Genomic DNA, 21135 nt, shown 5'->3' on the forward strand with positions numbered 1-21135 from the left:
AAAGAACAATATTAATTAAAAGCTGATATGAAAAAGAAAAAACAATAAATTACAAAAATGAGTAAAGAAAACCCTCCAAGAATAAACAACCCACTCAATAACTGAGAGCCAGCAATCAAAATATACTCACCCCGAGAAAGGTGTAGAAGGTGACGAAGACGCTTGTTGAGCTAAGCTTCCAAATCCAACTGTATTTTGGCTGGCTAAATTTCCAAATCCGGGACTGGCAGCACCAGCATTTCCAAAGTTAGCTAAAACAAATGATTAACTTTAATATTCCATCGTGTTAAAGATGATTTCAGTCCAGCATCTAGTCTGATGGAAAAATACAATGTAAAGATTGTGAAGGTACGTATCCATATGTTGGTGCTCCGTGTAGCAGCTCCACATAGTGGATACGTTGGTGCTCGCCGGTCACCCTCTTCGATTCAACCGGTTTGCAGTTTATATGTAGGGGAGCGCATGCTGTATCCATTAGAGCAGCTACACGGAGCACCAACATATGGATACGTACCTTGAGAGATATATATGAGAGAGTAACGACTAGTGTTAGGACAGGTGTGGGAGAGACATAAATTTCATGTGAAAGTAGGATTTGACCAAGAATCGGTGCTTAGTCCTTATTTTCTATTCTCACTAGTTTTAGATCAGATAACAGCGACACTACAGGGTAAAATTCCCTGGTACTTAATGATGTGGTGTTGGTGGGAAATAGTGAAGATGACTTATACTAAAATCACAATAAAGATGCACTAGAAATAAACAAACCAAGACACATTGAATGTTACAAGGAGCACTCCCGAACCATGATTTACAATGTATATACTGTTATGCTCTACTTTATCTCTTTTATTAGATTGATTAGCAAATTGTTAATTTAATTAATTACTCAATTATTTTAATTTCTGCCTATGTAAACAAAACCAAATTCAAATTAAATTTTCTAATAAACTTTATTCTCAGGGCTTATTTTTGTATTCGATGCAATACCTTTAATTCGTGGCTTCTAGTATCTCTAGTTGCTTACTCCTTCCAGGATAAAACAGGGAAATTAAACAAACACATTCAATATCATATAAATGTAATATATTATTTATTTATCCAATATGCCGTATAAATAAGATTTAAACAAAAATACTAAAATCTAAATTTGTTGCAACAATTTCTTACTTAATAAATCAAGCTTAATTCTGATGTCTCATTGTTTTAACAAAAAATTATTTACATAAATTATTATTTATTCATACTAATTTTAATAAATTTACTTTTCTCCTTTTGAAATTGATTACTTAAAGTTGAAATGACTAAATGAATTATAGAACTGTTCAATACAAAAAAAAATAAGCATATATGGTGTGGATATAAACAAGCTCTCTCCGTTTCGACAAATGATTTGACTAACCTTTTTGTTTCTTCACTCCTTCTTTTCCCAGATTGCGTCGTCCTTGATTCTCCTACACGTACTCTTTCGATGTTGCGAAAAGGTCCCTCTCGTCCAACTGCTTCAAAACAAACAAAACCAGGACTCGCTCGAATTCTCTACTCAGTTTTCTCCTTGCTCGATATCTTGTGCAAATAGATACCAATCAGCTACTCGTTCTAGACAGAACAAAGGAATCTTCCTCGGACACAGGAAAATTTTACTTCTCAACCGGTCAACAATTTCGTTTCAACTTGATTCTGCTCGCAAAGGCCGATTTCACCACTTTACACTGACTTCTCACTTTTCACAAAAACTGGACTGTTCTCCCGATATTCATCACACAGTGTCTATCTTTTCTCTCTGAAATTCCGACTCCACATTCTCATCCCTTCCATCGATCTTTCTCTACCAATCAAAAACAACCTCTCTACCCAAAACATCCATACTTTCCTTTCCTAAGAAAACCAACTTAATTTGTATCCAACTTTCCATTTTGTTAAAATTCTAAGAGACATCAAATTACTATCGTTTTTTTCAAAAAACTAAACAAAAGGCCTTACATTCTAAACTCAATAAAATTTGTTTATCGTTTAAACCTTCTACGAATTATTTACAAAAATACTATTGATGTTCACAAAACGAAATAACATGCACTTTCCAATATTTTCGAACCATTGTCTGTAAATCCTTTCAAAAAACCCATTAACGAAAACCACATTAACGATTTCACCTTCCCCGAAAAAGCACTGTTTATTAACTAAATTAGACTCTATACAATTTTTGGTCATATACATGGCGAAGAAAATCTACGATCTCGTGGTCCCTGATATAAATTTATTTTCTGAATTTTTCCAAAAAACCATTCTACAACAATACATTGTAAATCCCAAATCATGATTTAGAAAGTTCATACATTGTAAATCATGATTCGGGAGTGCAGGAACATTCAATGTGTTTTGGTTTGTTTATTTCTAGTGCACCTTTATTGTGATTTTACTAAAGAATAGAACAAAAACTGGAACAGTGGAGACAAGCTCTTGAGCAAAAAGGTTTAAAACTTACTAGAACAAAGACAGAGTATTTGGAATGTTCGTTTAAAGATGGAGGTTTTTTTCTTCTTCTTTTATGGCCTTTGGGAACTGCGCCCATTTAGCCAGCAACACTTTTTAAAATCAACGCCTAACCAAACCTACCATACACCAAGACCATAAAGATGGAGTTACTGCAAATAAAATGATATACTCGGTTCGCTAAACTCAGACACAACTGGCTAGTGATTTTAGTCGGTATTTTTTTTTGCCAAAATTGTCAAAATTACTAACTATTTAGTAATTATTTTTTTTGCCAATTTTACCAAATTGGCAAAATTACTTACTAAAATCACTAGTCAGTTGTGCCTGAGTTTAGCGAACCGACTATATCTTGGTGAAATGATTGTGAAAAGTGAGAGTTTCAAATACAAATACCTAGGATCGATATTAGAGAAATGCGGAAATAGATGCAGATGCATGCAATAAAAGTAGGGTTGGATGGAGATGAAATGGAATGAAGCGAGTGGTGTGTTGTGTGACAGAAAAATTCCAATGAAGCTAAAGGGAAAATTCTATAAAACAGCCATAAGACCGGCTATGATGTACGGAACTGAATGCTGGGCAGTTAAAAAGAAAGGAGGAACAACAAATGCATGTGGCGGAAATGGGGTGAAGTCGAGTTCGCTCCGCTTCGTTCAGGTATATTTTAGAAGGGTACGAATTGGCTCCCGCATGAATGCGGGTAGGCTCTCATATAATCGCGGAAACATTAGACATTGTTGCCAAATCGTGTAATATTTATACTGCTTAGGAAATTTACATAGTGATATAGACTTTTTATAGGAAAATTATACTTTTAGACAAATACTTTTAGAGTTTGTTTTAGTTTAACATTGGCATATGTGGCAATTTTAACACAAATTATCGGTGTCGGCCGGTATGCACTCGACCGTTTTGAGCTTTTACCTGAAATCGGCCGGTTTGCGCTCTACACTCTAATACCCGAAAGTTAATTTAGGACCAAAGGGTTAGGTCTTCCTCCTTTCCCATAGCTATTTCTAGGAAGGTACCTGTTTCTAACAAAAAGAGAAAATTTGAAAGAAGTGACAACGCTGGGTGATATTTTCGACATGTTTAGGTAAAATAAATTTTGTCTATGGGAGCCAATTCGGGCTCTACCTTTTTTAGTTCAGGTAAAATTCTTACCATTGGGAGCGAACTCGACCCCGTCCCGGAAATGAGAATGCTTAGATGGTAAGTGGAGTAACAAAAAAGGATAAAATTAGGAATAAATATATTAGGGGTGGCACCAATTGATGCCAAATGAGGGAGCATAGGTTAAGATGGTTTGGTCATGTTCAATGCCGAGACGTTAATCACCCAGTACCAAGAATTGCTGAACTGTGAGTTCCTGGAAGAAACAAGGAGAGGAAAACCAAAGAAGACCTGGGGGGACGCTTAGGCAGGACATGCCGGTAAAGGGGATTGATGTTGATGTGACTAAAGATAGAAACTTTTAGATTATGGTAAAGGAATAAAAACAATTTCCCTTTATAAATCCTCTATTGTTGAAAGAAGTTATCAGGACCAACTCCTGATTAGTGTTTATAGATAAATCGGTAAGTTTACCTGTTGTATATCATAAAATAATGTACGTCGTAAATGAAAAACAACTAGTTGAAAAAGTCTTCTGGACTCCATCAAATGTTGTTTTGACAATAGCGAACACTGTAACAAAGGCACATTCCAATAAAGGAAAACGGGTATACCCTATTCCACGAACATACGCCTGTTTTGGATTACTTCGACAACGAATATTTTACTGTGCAAAATAAAAAGAACGAAAGTAAATTGCAAATTACATTGTTGTTTATTGGAATAATTATTAGCGCCATTTACTTTCGTACTTCTTATGTTGCACAGTAAAATATTCGTTGTCGAAGTAATCCAAAGCAGGCGTATGTTCGTGGAATGGCCCATAACGATATTCCACGCCAGATCAGTAGATGGATGGATTCCAAACAATCTGTCTTTATCTACCAAAAACAATTAAAGGGTACAGGGAAAAACGGCAATAGTCCATTGTGATTTTTTTCGAGCAAGTGGAAAGTTAAGATTTAATAATTTATTATAAAGTGAAATCTAAAGTATAACAATATAGTTATTTTCCTAACTAGTGCGGAAAGTGATACTTTCACGCACGAGACTGCCGTTGACCCGAAAGACGCGATAGCAGAGTTCGGGCAAGCAGTCGAGTGCGGGGAAGACACTTTCCGCATGAGTTAGGAACAATATTTTTTCTAAGGCCGTACGTTTGGAAAGAAGCCACAAAAAATAGAGTTATATTCTTCTTTTCATGAGCATTTTTCAGTGCGTCACAAATGATAGAAAAAAAGGTAATCCGTGAAAATATACATTAATGACATTTATTCTAACATGACATTTTAGTTAAATCTGATAGTTGTCACATTTTATTTGCAATTTGGCATAAAAACAAATCAATTGTGTTTATTGCATTTATAAAATGGTACTTTCTTTGATTTGTATAGTCTTATAAATTGTACAGATCATATTCGTAGATATATTATATAATTCGTAAATAATTTTTTTTTGATTATAGCGCCATCTATCGACAACTAGAATAATCACCGAATTAGAATAATTACCATAGTAATCAACGACGTGCCTTTTTTCTGTCACATACAATTTAATGCGTTAGAAAGAAATCGAAAAACTGTGACGCACTGAAAGATGCTCATGAGAAAAAGTATATCAATTTTTTTTTAGGAGTGAAAATACACAAATTAATTCTTTGACAAGGTTGTCAAAACCAAACTTTTAATATAATGGGTTACCACGACGACGATATTGGTTTCCATGACGACGATTCAAAACCATTGTAATTGTCTACCGATCTGACTTTTAAACATTATGTCAAAATAATTTTATTTCATCGAATTATCGCGCTAATTTCATTAAAACATGAACACGATAAAATAAATTTGAAATAAATTAGTAAATAATATCTAAATAATAGTTTAGTGCATGTATTATAATATATTATAATGCCATATTACAAGGTATTTTACTTTCCCGCACGCCGTGCGGGAAAGAAGAACTTTCGGAAACGAAATGCGTGCGGGAAAGTGGCTCTTTTAACACGGCCGTAGAAAAAAATAATAAACACATAACAGAAAATAATGACTACACTGCAGAAATCAAAGTCAGAATCGAAAAAGCACGTTCTAATTTTATGAAATTGAAAAAGGTCCTATGTAGCAAAGATGTAACATTAGCTATTAAAGTACGCCCAACAAAATGTTACGTAAACAGTGTACTATACTATGGAGTGGAATCATGGACGTTAAATGTAGAGACAATGAGACGACTTAACAATGTGGACCTATAGAAGAATTAGGAGGGTTTCCTGGGTAGATAGAGTTACGAACAACGAAGTACATACTGAGAAGAATAGGTAAAGAGAAGGAAGTTGAACTTACAATTAAAGAAAGAAAACTACAGTATCTCGGATATGTGATGCGGGCCGAGAAGTATAGCATTCTGCGACTCATAATGCAAGGAAAGATATATGGCAGAAGAAGCATCGGAAGAAGACGAATTTCATGGCTGAAGAACCTGAGAGAATGGTTTGGATGCAGCTCAAAACAACTATTTAGAGCTACTGCCTCAAATATTAAAATAGCTATGATGATTGCCAACCTCTGTAGCGGAGATGGCACCTGAAGAAGAAGAATAAAATAATAATCACTTAGACTTTATGATACACACACTCAAACTTATATGGAATCACCATGTATTTTAAAGTAATATTTATTTCTTTTGAAAAAACTTGTTATTGTTGTGAAGGATAAAGGTTTTTATTGAAAATAAACAAATACATAAGACAATCGGATAGTACAGCTCGGTACGGTATAGGTTATTTGCTTGAGTTGCAAATTGAACGAAAATAAATAAACTAACTTTTGCGTCCAAAAACGAAAATATGCTTCGTGTGGGGTTATAGAACTTACAACGAGGAACGATTATTGGTCTTGTGGAGAAAGTAATGTTCTCAGAGGGACATAGCTGTAGAGCTAGGCTTAATACAGGGCGTCCTGTCCAAAACCTATGCTAGGTAACAGGAACTAGGAAAGCTCAAAAATAAAGCAAAGTCGCCAAAAGTAATAACGGCTCTCCACGATCGTTTAATTGCCCAATCAGCTGGAAGACACCCAACCATTTCTCACCTGCAGCTCCAAAGGCAGCTTTTGGAAGCTACAGGTGTAACTGTTTCAGTTGAAACGACAAGAAGAAGAGTTCGTACCAAGAAGTATACAACAGGAGACAGTTATGGGTTCCCGAGTTTTCCAGACAGCACAAGATTGATCGCCTAAATTGGTGTCTTCGCCACCAAAACTGGAACATTGGGAATTGACAAAATGTGCTATTTTCAAAAAAAGTCAGGATTTGTGTAAAATCAGATGACCCACTAAATCGTGTACGAGATCTAGGAAGACAAGCAAGAACGAAAACTGTCAGATTTGTTCACAAATATAAAAGGGGAAGTGTAACGTTCTGGAGAGGAATTGTAATCCGTAATAAAACTCCTTTAATTTTCATCCTATCAACTTTAACTGCTCACAGGTATGTTGATAACCTGTAGCCAGGCTCTGGAGAGGTGCAACAGGAGAAAATTAAATTTTATTGCATGATAATGGACCTCTACATACCATTAGAGTGACTACAGACATCATTGAAGCAGAAGGTATCCCGTGTTTGGAGTGGCCTGCTTGCTCACCCGAGCTTAATCCTATCGAGTATTTGTGGGATATGCTTAAAAGAAAAATTAGAGCTCGCTGGGATAATCTACAAAACACCGGATGGCTAGTACAAGCTGCTCTTAAAGGATGGAGCAACCTACCACAACAAAATGTTGATAATTTGATTAGGAGCGTGCCCACGCAAACTGAAGCTTGCATAAGGACTACAGGTGATAATACTGACTACCAAAAAATACAAAAAACAATTTAAACATTATTCGTTTTACATTGAAATTTTGTATGCTATTGACTTTAAAACAACTATTTTCAATTTGTTTGTTAAATACTTTTAGTCTGGGCTGATTATCGGAGAATAGGCCATTTTTGGGAAAAGTTATTTACCAGCAATTTTATTGCTGGAATCGAATTATAAGATCCTATATATTAATAATATAGGTATGCAAAGTCCTCAGATAGTGTGCTACTTTTTTTATAAACAAAATGGCGCCCGAAAATCGTGTTTTTTTCAATTATTGCTCTATAACTCCGAAGATTTTAATTTTACAACAAAAACTCTCAAATAAAAATTCACCGTGATTAAATTCTGCATAGAGACGTGTTTTTCCCGATCTGCTCCGATGAAAATTTTCCTCGGAAAATGGGAGTTTTCCCAACAAAATCTTTAATTTTCAAATAAAGTTTTAGATAAGTAATTATCTACCAATATTTAAATAATTTGGTGACTTAAATGATAAATTTCTTGGTTTAGATTATAGTTCCAGAAGCTAATGCAAATTAAACGAATATTTTAGCAACAATTCAATTGTTAATTAATAATTTACGGTCGCAATAATAACCAAAATAATTATGATACACTGATCAAACTTTGAAATCTTATAAACATGAGATTCCTTTTTAACATTTTGTCGACAAAATATAAATTTTTTATTTTTTTACATAATCTTTAAATGTTTAAAAAAAAATAGTTATAAACAAATTAACGTTTCTCAGAAAGTTTTTATTATATTGTAATTTTAAAAAATAGCTAAAATGCGCATTTCAAATATCTTGAAAATGAATTCTTTAAAACTTTTTTGCAACCATTTACAAAAAAGTTATGAAACAGCAAAGTAAACATACGATTACTACGGTGTTTATATATTTTTTTAATTCTTTCAAAGCGTAGAAGTGAGTATAATGTACAAGCTAATTATTTACAAAAAATATCGATTATCAAATTAATGGTTATATTTTAATTAAAGATTATAAATATATTTTTTTGTAATTTACACGCGCGAAAGTAGAATAATATAGCACTGTAGCTGAAATTTTCACTCGGAGCGACGACCGACCGCGCGAGACGTACACTTTTATAAAATAATATATGCTGCGTGTCAGTCGCTTCGAGTGAACATTTTAGCTCCGACTCTGTATCAGGCCTACTTTTGCGCTAAAAATTACAAAAAAAAAGTATTTTTAATCTTTGATTAAAATATAACCATTGCACTAATTTTTGACATTCTTTGTGAGTAATTAGATTGTACCATAGACTCACGTTTAAGCTTTTAAACAATTAAAACAAATTATAAACAACGGAGATTTTGTATATTTACTTTGCTGTTTCATAACTTTTTTGCAAATGGTTGGAAAAAATTTTTAAAGCATTCATTTTCAAGACCTATGAAATACGCATTTTAAGTATTTTATAAAATTAGAATATAATAAACAATTTCTGAGAAATGTTAATTTTTTTATAACAATTTTTTTTAAACATTTAAAGATTATGCAAAAAATGAAAAATTTATATTTTGTTGACAAAATATTAAATAGGCATCACACCTTTATAATCTTTCTAAGTTTGATCAATGTCTCATGATTATTTTGGTTGTTATTGTGACTGTAAATTTTTAATTAACAATTGAATTGTTGCTAAAATATTCGTTTTATTTTCACCGGCTTCTGAATTTATAATCTATACCAAGAAAGCTTTTATTTCACCAAGCTATATAATTATTGATAAATAATTATTGGCCCAAAAAATTTATTTGAAAATTCGAGATTTTGTTGGGAAAACCCACATTTTCCGAGGAAAATTTTCGTCGGAGCAAATCGGAAAAAACATGCTTCTATGTAGAAATTGGGGTGAATTTTTATTTGAGAGTTTTTGGTGTAAAGTTAAAATCTTCGGAGTTATAGAGCAATAATTGAAAAAAATACGATTTGTCGGCGCCATTTTGTTTATAAAAAAAGTAGCACACTATCTGCGGACTTTGCATACCTATATTAATAATACATATGATCTTATAATTCGATTCCAGCAATAAAATTTCTTTGTACTTTACTAATTAGACCAGCGTATTATAACTATTTTTTTTTTCAAAATTTAAAGATTATGCAAAAAAAAAGAAAAATTTATATTTTGTCGATAAAATATTAAATAAGCATCTCATCTTTATAATCTTTATAAGTTTGATCAATGTATCATGATTATTTTGGTTATTATTGCGATCGTAAATTATTTATTAACAATTGAATTGTTGCTAAAATATTCGTTTAATTTTCACCGGCTTCTGGAATTACAATCTACACCAAGAAAGCTTTGATGTCACTAAGTTATTTAATTATTGATTAATAATTACTTACCTAAAACTTTATTTGAAAATTAGAGTTTTTGTTAGGAAAACCCGCATTTTCCGAGGAAAATTTTCGTCGGAGCAAATCGTGAAAAACATATCTCTATGCAGAATTTAATTGCGGTGAATTTTTGTTTGGGTATTTTTGTTGTAAAGTTAAAATCTTCGGAGTTATAGAGAAATAATTGAAAAAAATACGATTTGTCGGCGCCATTTTGTTTATAAAAAAAGTAGCACACTATCTGCGGACTTTGCATAACTATGTTATTAATATATAGGATCTTATAATTCGATTCCAGCAATAAAATTGCTGGTAAATAACTTTCCATGAATTTTGCTAATTAGCCCAGAGTATTTATTGTTTATTTAATTGTTATGCATTTGTTATTAAATTGCTTTAAAATAAATATTGTTTGACTTCGTGTGTTCGTTTTTCTAAATTCGCACGAAATAGTAAGAAATATCAGATGCTTCCATATAAGTTTGAGTGTGTGTATATTATATTGACTTTATAATAAGTTAATAAATCTTAATTTTCAGTGTTCTCGAGATAAATCCAAATGACTATTGCCGTTCTTCCCATGTACCCTTCAATAATTGTTTTCCGCTTATACCAGAAATTATGCATAAGTCTAGGCACTCCAATTGTTAACCTGGTATACATGACAACTATTTCGTACTTCGATTATGTCTGTTTTTACTCACCTGGTGGTGCATTCGATCCAAAAACTTTAGCGGGGCTTCCAAACGATGGTGCCCCTCCAAAAGCGGGAGGGCTCGCAAAACTGGGACTACTTCCAAATGCAGCTTGTGGCGATCCTCCAAACACGGGTGCTCCCCCAAAACCTCCTTGTTGTTTTTGAAAGCCTCCTGGAGATCCAAAACCGGTCTGTCCTACCCCTACACCGCCTCCACTAAAAGGCCCTGCTTGTGGCGAACCGAACGATTGTTGACCAAAGGTACTTTGTCCAAAACTAGACTGTTGGCCAAATCCTCCAGCAGAACCAAATGTATTCGTTGCAAATATACTTTGGGAACTACTACCACCACCACTGCCAAAGCCACTACTGGTACTACCACTGCCAAATATAGACCCAGTCGTAGAAGGAGTCTCTATGTTGGTAGCGCTGGCAAAGGGGTTTGCATTTGGTTGATTGAAGGTTGGAGCAGCTCCAAAAATACTATTACCGGATGTATTCCCGACATTCAGGTTTCCAAACCCTAAAGAACCCGCATTATTAGCAGCTGAAGCGAAACTAAACGATGAGGATGGTGTAGAACCGAAAACACTACTAGAAGTACTTGCAGCACCAAACGAATTGCTTCCCGAACCAAAAACACTGTTGTTGGATGTTGCTGGGGTACCAAATATTGAACCAGAATTTGAGCCAAACGTTGCCGGTTGAGAAAATGCAGCTGTGGTCGTTGCAGTTGCACCAAAGCCTGAGGAACCAAAAATAGAACCTGTTGTTTGACCAAATCCTGAAGATGTAGTAGCTGGTGCACCAAAAATTGAAGATGAGCTTGAAACCGGAGAAGCTGCTCCGAATATAGATCCTTGTGTGCTGGTAGGACTTGCTGAACCAAATGCGGAAGGTGTCGTACTACTAAATATCGAGCCAGTTGACTGACCACCGAAAACGGAAGATTGGGTAGTGGCAAAAAAAGGTGCTTGTGTAGTCGTGGAGGGAGTACCAAAAACTGATGATTGAGTAGTGCTTGGAGAACCAAAAATAGAAGACTTTGTAGTTGTCGTAACACCGAAAATAGAAGATTGCGTTGTATTTTGAGAACCAAAAGCTGCGGGTGCAGTAAGTGATGGTGCACCAAAACCTGCCAATGGACTAGTTGATGATGCACCAAAAGTAGATGATGAAGTAGCTGCGGGTGCAGTAATTGATGGTGCACCAAAACCTGCCAAAGGACTAGCTGATGATGCACCAAAAGCAGATGATGTAGCTGTTGGCATACCAAAAGTAGAAGTTGCAGTAGATGTTGTAGCACCAAATATAGTTCCAGGAGTAGTTGTTGGGGTACCAAATCCAGAAGACTGTGTGGTGGTTGGCGTACTAAAAATCGAGGGTTGAGTGGTAGCTACTGAAGCAAAAATAGTCGACTGAGTGGTCGTTGAGGTAGAAGTTGGTGAAGCAAAAATTGAAGGCTGGGTGATGGCTGTATTACTAAAAGGAGATGATTGAGTAGGAGCTTCTGAAGTAAAAATAGACGATTTGGTGGTGGTTGGCGTACTAAAAAGAGATGGCTGAGTACTTGCTGGTGAAAAAATGGAAGACTGCGTGGTTGCTGGAGATGCAAAAATAGACGGTTGTGTAGCTGCAGTTCCAAATACAGAAGCTTGTGTAGACTTTGGTGTTTCGACAGTAGAAGTTTGAGTAATCACCGGGGTACCAAATTCAGAAGATGACTGAACAGTAGGTTGAGAAGCAAAAAGCGTAGTCTGGGCAGTAGATCCAGTATTGCCAAATATAGAAGATTCCGTGACTGTCGCGGTACTAGTAAATACAGAACCTTGTGTGCTTTCGGTTTTATCAAAAATGGAACTTTTGCTGCTTATCGATATTCCACTTGAACTTGACGATATAGTCGGAAAAACTGATGCAGATGTACTAGTATTAAAAGTAGACTTTATTGATGTTGCTGGAGGTATGGAGCTAAACAGGGATCCCACTTTGGTAGAAATTGCAGTACCCGGCGCAAACATAGAAGTACTGCTCACAACTGGAGTAAATCCTGATTTAGTTACGCTAATAGAACCAGAAGAACTGGACGGTGTTTTTAATGCACCTATGGATGTAGTACTAGTAGCAATCGTACTACTAATAGTAGCTTCGTCTGTTGTTGAATGTAACCTGTCACCATCTCCTGTTGATTTAACATCACCAAAGGAAGCCACTTTAGCTGACGATGTAAGTGGTTTTGTGCCGAAGAAAGATGTTGAAACAGAAGGAGAGCTAATTGAACCAAACAGTGACGTGGTTGTTGTAGTTAAGGCCACTGAAGCAGTATTTAAATTCATCAAAGGTGTGCTTGGTTTAGAAACGTTTGATACAGAAGTAGTTTGAGGAAGTTGTGCTGAAGTTGAAGTTGTTGATTGAAGTATAGTCAATGGAGCCGTACTAAAGAAATTAGGTTTAGGTGCCGTAAGGAGGCTGCCTGTATCCGCTGTGCCAGGTGTTCCTAATAAGGACTTTGAAGAAGTCGTCGTTGCTACAGTTTGCAAACTTGCAGTGGCAATAGCTGAACTAGCGGGTTTTCCAAATGAAAAGAAACTCTGGGCTCCAGTGTTTTGGGATGGTAACTCAGAAGAAACGTCAACATTTGATTTAAAACTGAAAGTAACTTTTCCTTGACTGGGAACTGACGATTCAGGTTTCGTGCTTGTACTAGTACTATCAAAAGTGTATTGGGACAAATTGGGATATAAAGACTGGGCTACAGATGTCTGACTAGGGGTTCCTTCAACTGCTACAGTTGAAGGTGTTGTGAAAGTTAAACCAGCTGAAGAGGTAAAATTTTTAGTGGCTTGAGTAGTAGGAACGAAAGCTGAAGAGATAGGGGTTTGAGTTAAATTGCTTAAAAGGTTTTTCGTCACTGGATAATAAGTGCTAACGTTAGGAGGCAGTACGTTTTTGTCCAAGCTTTTAAACGTGAAGGTTTTTGAAGGTTCCGGTTGTGCTGGAGTATTTGGAGGTACCAATGTCGGTTTTATATCTTGCATAAGTTTTAAAGGAGTCGATTCAGAAAATTTAAGGTTTTTAACAACTGCCGGTTTCATTACAGGCGACATTTCGGCTCCTAGTATCGAAAAAACGTGGCTTCCTCTAACAGTGGGTGATCTGGTCAGTGAGGTGTTAAGTTTAGGTCTAGCAGCTGTAACGTGGGTTATATCTCTATGTTTGAGGAAGTCTCGAAGCTTCTGCGTTTTCGACGAAGTTAATTTTTTGTTTCTGTCGCGTATTTGCTCATGTAGAATGCGGTAGTCATCATCTGGATCCAAACGAAGGTATTTAAGGTCCTCGATCTTTTTTAATCCAACGAAGAGGGAAGAAGTGTCTTTAGACATCTGTTTTAGGTTGGCATTGCTGCTTATATCTTTTAAAATGTAGTTCTGGAAAATAAAAAGAAAAGTATGATATATATGTCAAAAAATCATATGAAGCTAAAAAATGGCAAAATCTCGCAATTTTTTCGTCCAGCATCGATTTGTACAAAAATTTGGGATTAGACTCATTACACCTTCTAGTTAATTTTCTATATTGAGCCGTTGTACGCTCTTGGTTTTTTAAGGGTGAAAACTACCCCTAATTGTAAAAAATTATAATTTAACATTTCAAATTTTAAATTGTCAACATTTGGTTCTTATTAGTTACATAATGATTGTTTTATGCTTTAAGATATAGTTTCATAATATTTCAACCCTTAAAACCAACCTTGTTGGAGCTATATATAAAAATGTTACTTCTAAATTCTAAATACTAAAAGAATAATTTCGGCTGGCATCGATTTACATAAAAATTTGGGATTAGGATCATCTCACCCTGTACTTTATATTTTATATCATGCTTAAGGGCGTTGATTATTTTTAGGGGTGAAACTACCCCTTATTGTCAAAAATTATATAAAAACAATGTAAACTTTGATATGGGTAAAATTTTGTTTTGATTGGTTAAATAATTATTGTTTTATACTTTAGGATATAATATCATAATACTTCAATTCTTAAAAACCACCCTTAATAATATTACAGTTTTTAAAAGTAGATATTTTAATAGATCTATACAGAAAAAAAGTAGAATTAAAGAATTACAAAAACATTTATTTGCACAAAAATACGAATTTACAAATATGTACAAATACAAATAGTTTTTTAGTCAATTTCCAGTATACGAACCGGTTCTGTGGTATTATACATACATTGAAAATTAACCATAAGAGGACTATCCGAATTTTTCGAAAAAAAAAATTCGTTTTATAAACATAGCTGCTTCATTTTTGGCGATAAAAAGTTTTTTGAAAAATGACTTTGTAGAATTTTTAAAGAGTTATTAAGACTGTGTAAACTAAATTCCGTAAGATCCCTTAGTTTATAATTAGGGTGGGTTTAAAGGGCTCGAATAAGGAGGTGTTTGCTCGTAAATAAAGGTTTTAAACAGCTATATCTCGCTAACTGTTCAATTTAATGAAAATCTATGTACAAGGTAATTTTAGATATTAAAAAAGCTACAATTTAGTAGTGTATCATTTTTTTGTATCTCCAGTATTTTCGGAGATATTTTGAAGTAAAAGGTGAAAAATGGGAAATTCCAAAAAATTAATTTTTCTTTAAACTCCAATTTTTCTAAAATTAGGCCTTTTAAATAGGCCAAACTTCTTGGGTGTATTGATAATACAAATATAAAAGGAATTAGAGAATGGCGAAGACCAATTTTTAACTAGGAGGGTAGTTAGGGGGTTGTTTTCACTGATTTTTTCATAGAGAAAAGCAGGTACCGACATTTTTTTTATCACAAGTCGTTCAATTTTTCTGCTAGAAACGTTTTATTATTTTTTTTTGAAAGGTCTAATTCCATGCTTGAAAAAAGATTATCTAAGTTTTCCTCGAAAAAATGTAAAGTTATCCCGTTATTCGGCTTTGAATATTTCAAATTATGCATTTGACGAAAAAAGCTAACCTTTCACATGCCGTATCTCGGTTCTTATTGGTCATAAAAATATTATAGAAAAATAATTTGGTTTGTGTTACTAAAAGATATAATTTTGATATCGACAGTTTTTTTGATTAAATGCATATTTTTCGAGGTATTCTCAAAAAATCGTCTAAAAAAGTCGATTTTTTCATCGAAAAACTGTTACTTTCAAGCCCGAATAACTCGAAAAATATTAGTTTTACGAAGAAAATATAAAAAACATTTTTTTCTTAGAATTACTTTTTACATCGATTTACATGGTTAAAATGTAATAAGCCCCCGAGATGGGGTGGCAACCACCCCCAAGGTTTTAGCGTACAGCGGCATGATATAGAAAATGATCGTTGGACTATTCCCTACCTTCTGTGAAAATTTCAAGTAAATCCATGCTGGACGCTAGCCAAAATGCATTTGCTAGCCAAAATGCTTCATTTCCTCGACTAATAATTTAAAAATAAAAATCGAACTTTTTCAGGATTTATTTCCAAAATCGCTCATTCACGAAATAATGAATTTATTACATTTGAAATGAGTGAAATGAATGTCGACAAACGAATGTCATTTCATCGTTCCCCGTTAGAGGCCGTTCTAACCATACTCCGGTATAAATATTTCATTATTTATACCGAGCAGAACGGACGTTTTGATTCAGATTGGTCTTCTTGCAAAGCCCTCTTGATAACGGGTAGATCTAGAAACACGTGTCGGTGGATGGGAGAGACCCGATTTAAATCAAAACGAAACCGTTTATTTTCATTTTTATTCCATTTGGCTTTGCCACACTGTATTTCATTAACTCACCTGTTTTTGTAAAAGTGCACCCTGTCTCACCATGGTTTGGAAAATGGCTTCCATTGTTGGCATTTGTACTCTATACGATTTTTTTGTATAATCCTAAAATGTCAATTCATGTAATTAATTTGATATGATTTTAAAATTATACATGTAGATTGCAAAGGCACTTAAACGAGCAGGTTGGTGAATACCAGTGAAGATTCAAAAAGGGCAGATCCACCATAGATCAAATATTCGTGTTGAAAATGATTCAGAGCAGTACGTACGAGCAACAGTTAAAGCTAAATCTCCTCTTTATAGTTTTTAAACAAGCTTACGATTCTGTAAGCTTGTAGGAAATATAATTTCCGATAGAAGGAAATAAAAGGAAAACGGAATCCAGACCGTAGAAGAATGTCACGGTTGCGGAATTTGAGAGAGTGGTTTGGCTGCACCCCTAATGAACTTTTTTGGTCAGCTGTAAACAAGGTCAGGATAGCCTTGATGATTTCCGATCTCCGATAGGAGTGGCACAAGAAGAAGTAGAGGACGATTCTGTGATAAGAAGGCGTCTGACCAGATCTTAAGAGTACTTGGAATTCCGGAAAAGATGATCAGACTAGTAAAAATGACCTTAATGAAGACCGACATTAGAGTAAAGATAGAAGGAAGCCTAACATGAAAATTTAAAGTTAAAGAGGGAAAAGCAGGGAGATCCTCTGTCCACAGTACTCTTCTATTTATTTTTGGAGGCAATATTGAGAGAGTGGAACGAACGAAAGGTATGACCTATGACAACAGAAGCCAGGCTCTGGCCTTTGCGGAAGATGTAGTGTTAATGGCGAAAACTGAAAGGGAACTGCTGATGATTTTCAAACTCTTTGTAGCGAAAGCTAAGCAGTATGAACTGAGTATTAACGATCAAAAAACAAAATATATGGAAATGGGACAGACCACATATACAGGGTGATTGATTAGTAGGGTAAAGCTTAATAGCTCCGCTATAGTAATAGATAGCAATAAAAGTTAATAACAAAAATTTTAGCCACCTTTGAGCTTCACATTACAAAATTAGTTAGAATGTTACAGGGTGTTCGATAACACAGTGGCAGACCAAACTTATGTTTTTTTTTAAATGGAACACCCTATATTTTTTTTAAAATTCTAAATCCTGTTAACTTTTCCATCACAAAAAAATAAAGGTTTGTTATGTTATACAGGGTATTTACAAAGTTATAAATAATTTTATATGAAAATCGTAACAAGTTCAACTCCCTGTATAAATAAAAATAAGCAAAACAACAATGGTTTATTAATGCCATATTTTTTAACGTATTTTCAAAATTTTCAATAATGGTCGATATTGCTAATTTTCTTTATATCAAATACAGGGTGAGTCAAAACGCACGTACATTATTTTCTCAGTAATTTTAAATGGAACACCCTGTATTTTATAACACTATTGAAAAGTACCATTACCGTACTTTAATTTTTAGATAACATTCTTTATGTCCAAATTAATTAGTTTTCGAGATATTTTCATTTTTCAATGGACCAGTAGCGTGGCCACCCCAATCACCAGAATTTAATAAACTGGACTGATTTTTTTTGGGGTTACGTTAATAATGAAGTTTATAAAATACCTCCAACAACAAGGGATGAGATGAAAAATAGAATACAAAGTGTATTTCGATGTGTTAATTTACAAATGCTCCGTAGAGTAAGTAGCTCATTCAATGATCGTTTTTTAGGCGTACATAAATGTGTTAGGAGATAATTTTGAACATCTTATGTAATTAAATATTAAAAATATTTTATTAAAAGTAGCTTCTAATTTTTTCAAACATGTTTTTTTGCAAAATGTATTACTGATAAATTATGTTTCGTTCTTTAATTTGTTACATTGTTACATTTACATACAAAAGTAGTGTTTAATTGTCTTCACAAAATATCGTATTTTGTGTTTGTGTGTTTTTTTGTAAACTTTATTACTAATTTTCTTTGTTTATTTGTTGCATTTACATAAAAAGATAGTTTTTAATTGTTTCAAAAATGTTGCATGTAGGGGTTGTGTTTTTGTTTGTAAAATGTATTACTAATAAATTATTTTTATTTCTTTATTTGCTACAGTGTTACATAGATTACCGGATTGATAATCGGTAATCTTCAATTGTCAATTCAGTCATGGCTTACTTAAAATTTAGATAAATTTAAACACCTAAAATAATTTGCTCTGAAAAATGAAAATATCTCGAAAACTAATAAATTTGGGCATAGGGAATGTTATATAAAAATTAAAGTACGTTAATGTTACTTTTCAATAATGATATAAAATACAGGGTGTTCCATTTAACATTACTGAGAAAATAATGTACTTGCGTTTTGACTCACCCTGTATTTGATATAAAGAAAATTAGCAATATCAATAATTCTTAAAAATTTTGACAATAAATAAAAAAATATGGCATTAATAAACCATTGCTGTTGTGCTTATTTTTATTTATACAGGGAGTTGAACTTGTTACGATTTTCATACAAAATTGGTTATAACTTTGTAAATACCCTGTATAACATTACAAACCTTTATATTTTTGTGATGGAGAAGTTAACAGGATTTCGAATATAAAATAAAATATAGGGTGTTCCATTTAAAAAAACATAAGTTAGGTCTGCCACTGTGTTATCGAACACCCTGTAACATTCTAACTAATTTTGTAATGTGAAGCTCAAAGGTGGCTAAAATTTTTGTTAACTTTTATTGCTATCTATTACTATAGCGGAGCTATTGAGCTTTACCCTACTAATCAATCACCCTGTATGAAGACGCACAACTGAAGACTACCACAAGCAACGATAGTGAAGATTATTACTTCAAAAAGGTGACATAGTTTGAATCGCTGACAGAAGATGAGCAAAGGACTCGCTGCAGAGAGTAGAAGGAAAGTAGAGGAGTATGGTGATACGGGGGTTGCAACCCCCGATGATGGGGTTGATTAAGTTGAAACACTAATTACCGGAATATATTTATTTAAGTCACCATGTACGACAGTAACTAGTTGGTGTAAGGGATGGATAACGTCTCTACTCTCACCACGTCGGTTTCTGAATAATGAATAATCTACATCTTTACTTTATACGTATCTATAAATAAATCGTAATTGTTTGTTATGATTGACCATACTTGAATGTGACCGTGAATTACTAATAGCAGTATAATTGCTGACTTCGGTGTTTTCAAAATGCGTGGCCTAGATTACAAAACCAATGTCACCCATTTACGAAATCCAAACAATGCATGTAAATAATATTTGCTTAAGACTTTTAAAAATTAAATCGATATGGATTAACGCTTATTTTTTGGATGCTAATATAAATCCTTTACAGGAGGATCACGGAAAAGTGCCTAGAAGCGTGTAAGGAAGACCTGGAAACAAACGGAATGTAGTATAGTTGGGACAATCTATATAAAATACGTTTTAAGTTTTAAATAACTTTATCAAAATATAATATAGGGTATTAGCTCGATACGAAGACACTAACTTTTGACCGTGAATTATAAATGTGATGTATTCATATTATGTCGGGTATAAACATGTAGTGTAGGTGAATTTAGTATTAGAGTTATTATTAGATACTTGAGATGTACAAATGTAGTGGTATAGGTAATGTGATGTTATTGTAAACAATTATGGTTGAATCACCGTTTGTTCGATGTAAATATAATGTTAGCCAAACAACAAAGTTTTAATTAATTTGGACCTAAAAGGCATTATGGACAACTTATTTAAGACAGGGATAACAAATTGGAGAACTGCGGCCATCGAGAGAAGAAAATAGAGGAAAACACTGGAGAAATTCCAAGCCATGGGCCTTTAAGGCCTGTGGAACTGTATATATGTATATATAATGGTAGCAAATAAGAAAGAATAAATATAAAAAAAATTAAAGTATTTTTTACCTGAAAATTGTCCCATTGTTCATCTAAAGCTTTGCTGGCTTGAGATAATTGAGAATCCAAATAATACATCATTTTTTTAATATCGGATTGTCGTTTTTCCGTTGCAGAATCGAGTGGTTGGCTCTTCAGAATCAGTCCCATTGTTTCGTCTTTGGAGAGATTGTATCTAGATAAAGCCTCCTCGTACCAAGCCCACGACAAAACTAGGTTTTGTTTTAACGAATGAACCTAAAATTACAGTTTATTATACAGTGTGCACGTAAAGAATGGAAACAAAGATATCTGTGACACCCCGTATGATATATGTAGTAACAAAATGTTGGTTATGTATGTTAAATGGACTATACTGAAGTTTACACTCAGACGGCAGCGCAGCGTTACAGAGATACGCCTGTGCGTTTTACATGGTAGAAATAACTACAATGATGTCAAAGTTTCTAATCATTCGTTATGGATCGGCAATTATAAAAGAATTATAATTTGGGAAATATTTATGAATGTAAAATAGAAAAGTACTAAACTTTTGTGAACTTTTTTTGAGTTTGTCGCTGCTTATTTTAAAAAAGTAGCAAAAGTTACAATGGCAGTAGAATTTGCAACACTGTTATCCTATATCCCAGATAGCATGTACACTTGTGGCAAGTTTGATTCTTCTTTGATTTTAAATTGTTGCGTCAAATATGACGAGACAAGTTTGTGTCAAGTTTGCTGCAATATTGTTATGACAAAGATGATGATTCAAGTTTGTTGCAAACCTACAGTTGCAAAGCCACGGCACGCGTGCCATCTATTTGGTTGACTTACACGTTACGGTCGGTTCGGTTCGGTTTCGTTCGTTACCCTGACTGATG

At 34.0% G+C, this 21135-nt stretch overlaps 1 protein-coding gene across 1 annotated transcript in view; it reads right to left on the reverse strand.

The window, feature by feature from the left end:
* LOC126889782 (nuclear pore complex protein Nup214) overlaps positions 1 to 21135 on the reverse strand; it is a 52947-nt gene that overhangs the window by 128 nt on the left and 31684 nt on the right. The window contains exons 8-11 of the mRNA XM_050658371.1: positions 20285 to 20512; positions 16354 to 16446; positions 10553 to 13973; positions 131 to 251 (exon numbers count right to left, since the gene is read on the reverse strand). Of these exons, the coding sequence (XP_050514328.1) occupies positions 131 to 251; positions 10553 to 13973; positions 16354 to 16446; positions 20285 to 20512 (3863 nt within the window). The remainder of the gene's footprint in view (positions 1 to 130; positions 252 to 10552; positions 13974 to 16353; positions 16447 to 20284; positions 20513 to 21135) is intronic.

This window comes from Diabrotica virgifera, chromosome 8 (assembly GCF_917563875.1).
Source record: "Diabrotica virgifera virgifera chromosome 8, PGI_DIABVI_V3a".
Taxonomy (NCBI): Eukaryota; Metazoa; Arthropoda; class Insecta; order Coleoptera; family Chrysomelidae; genus Diabrotica; species Diabrotica virgifera.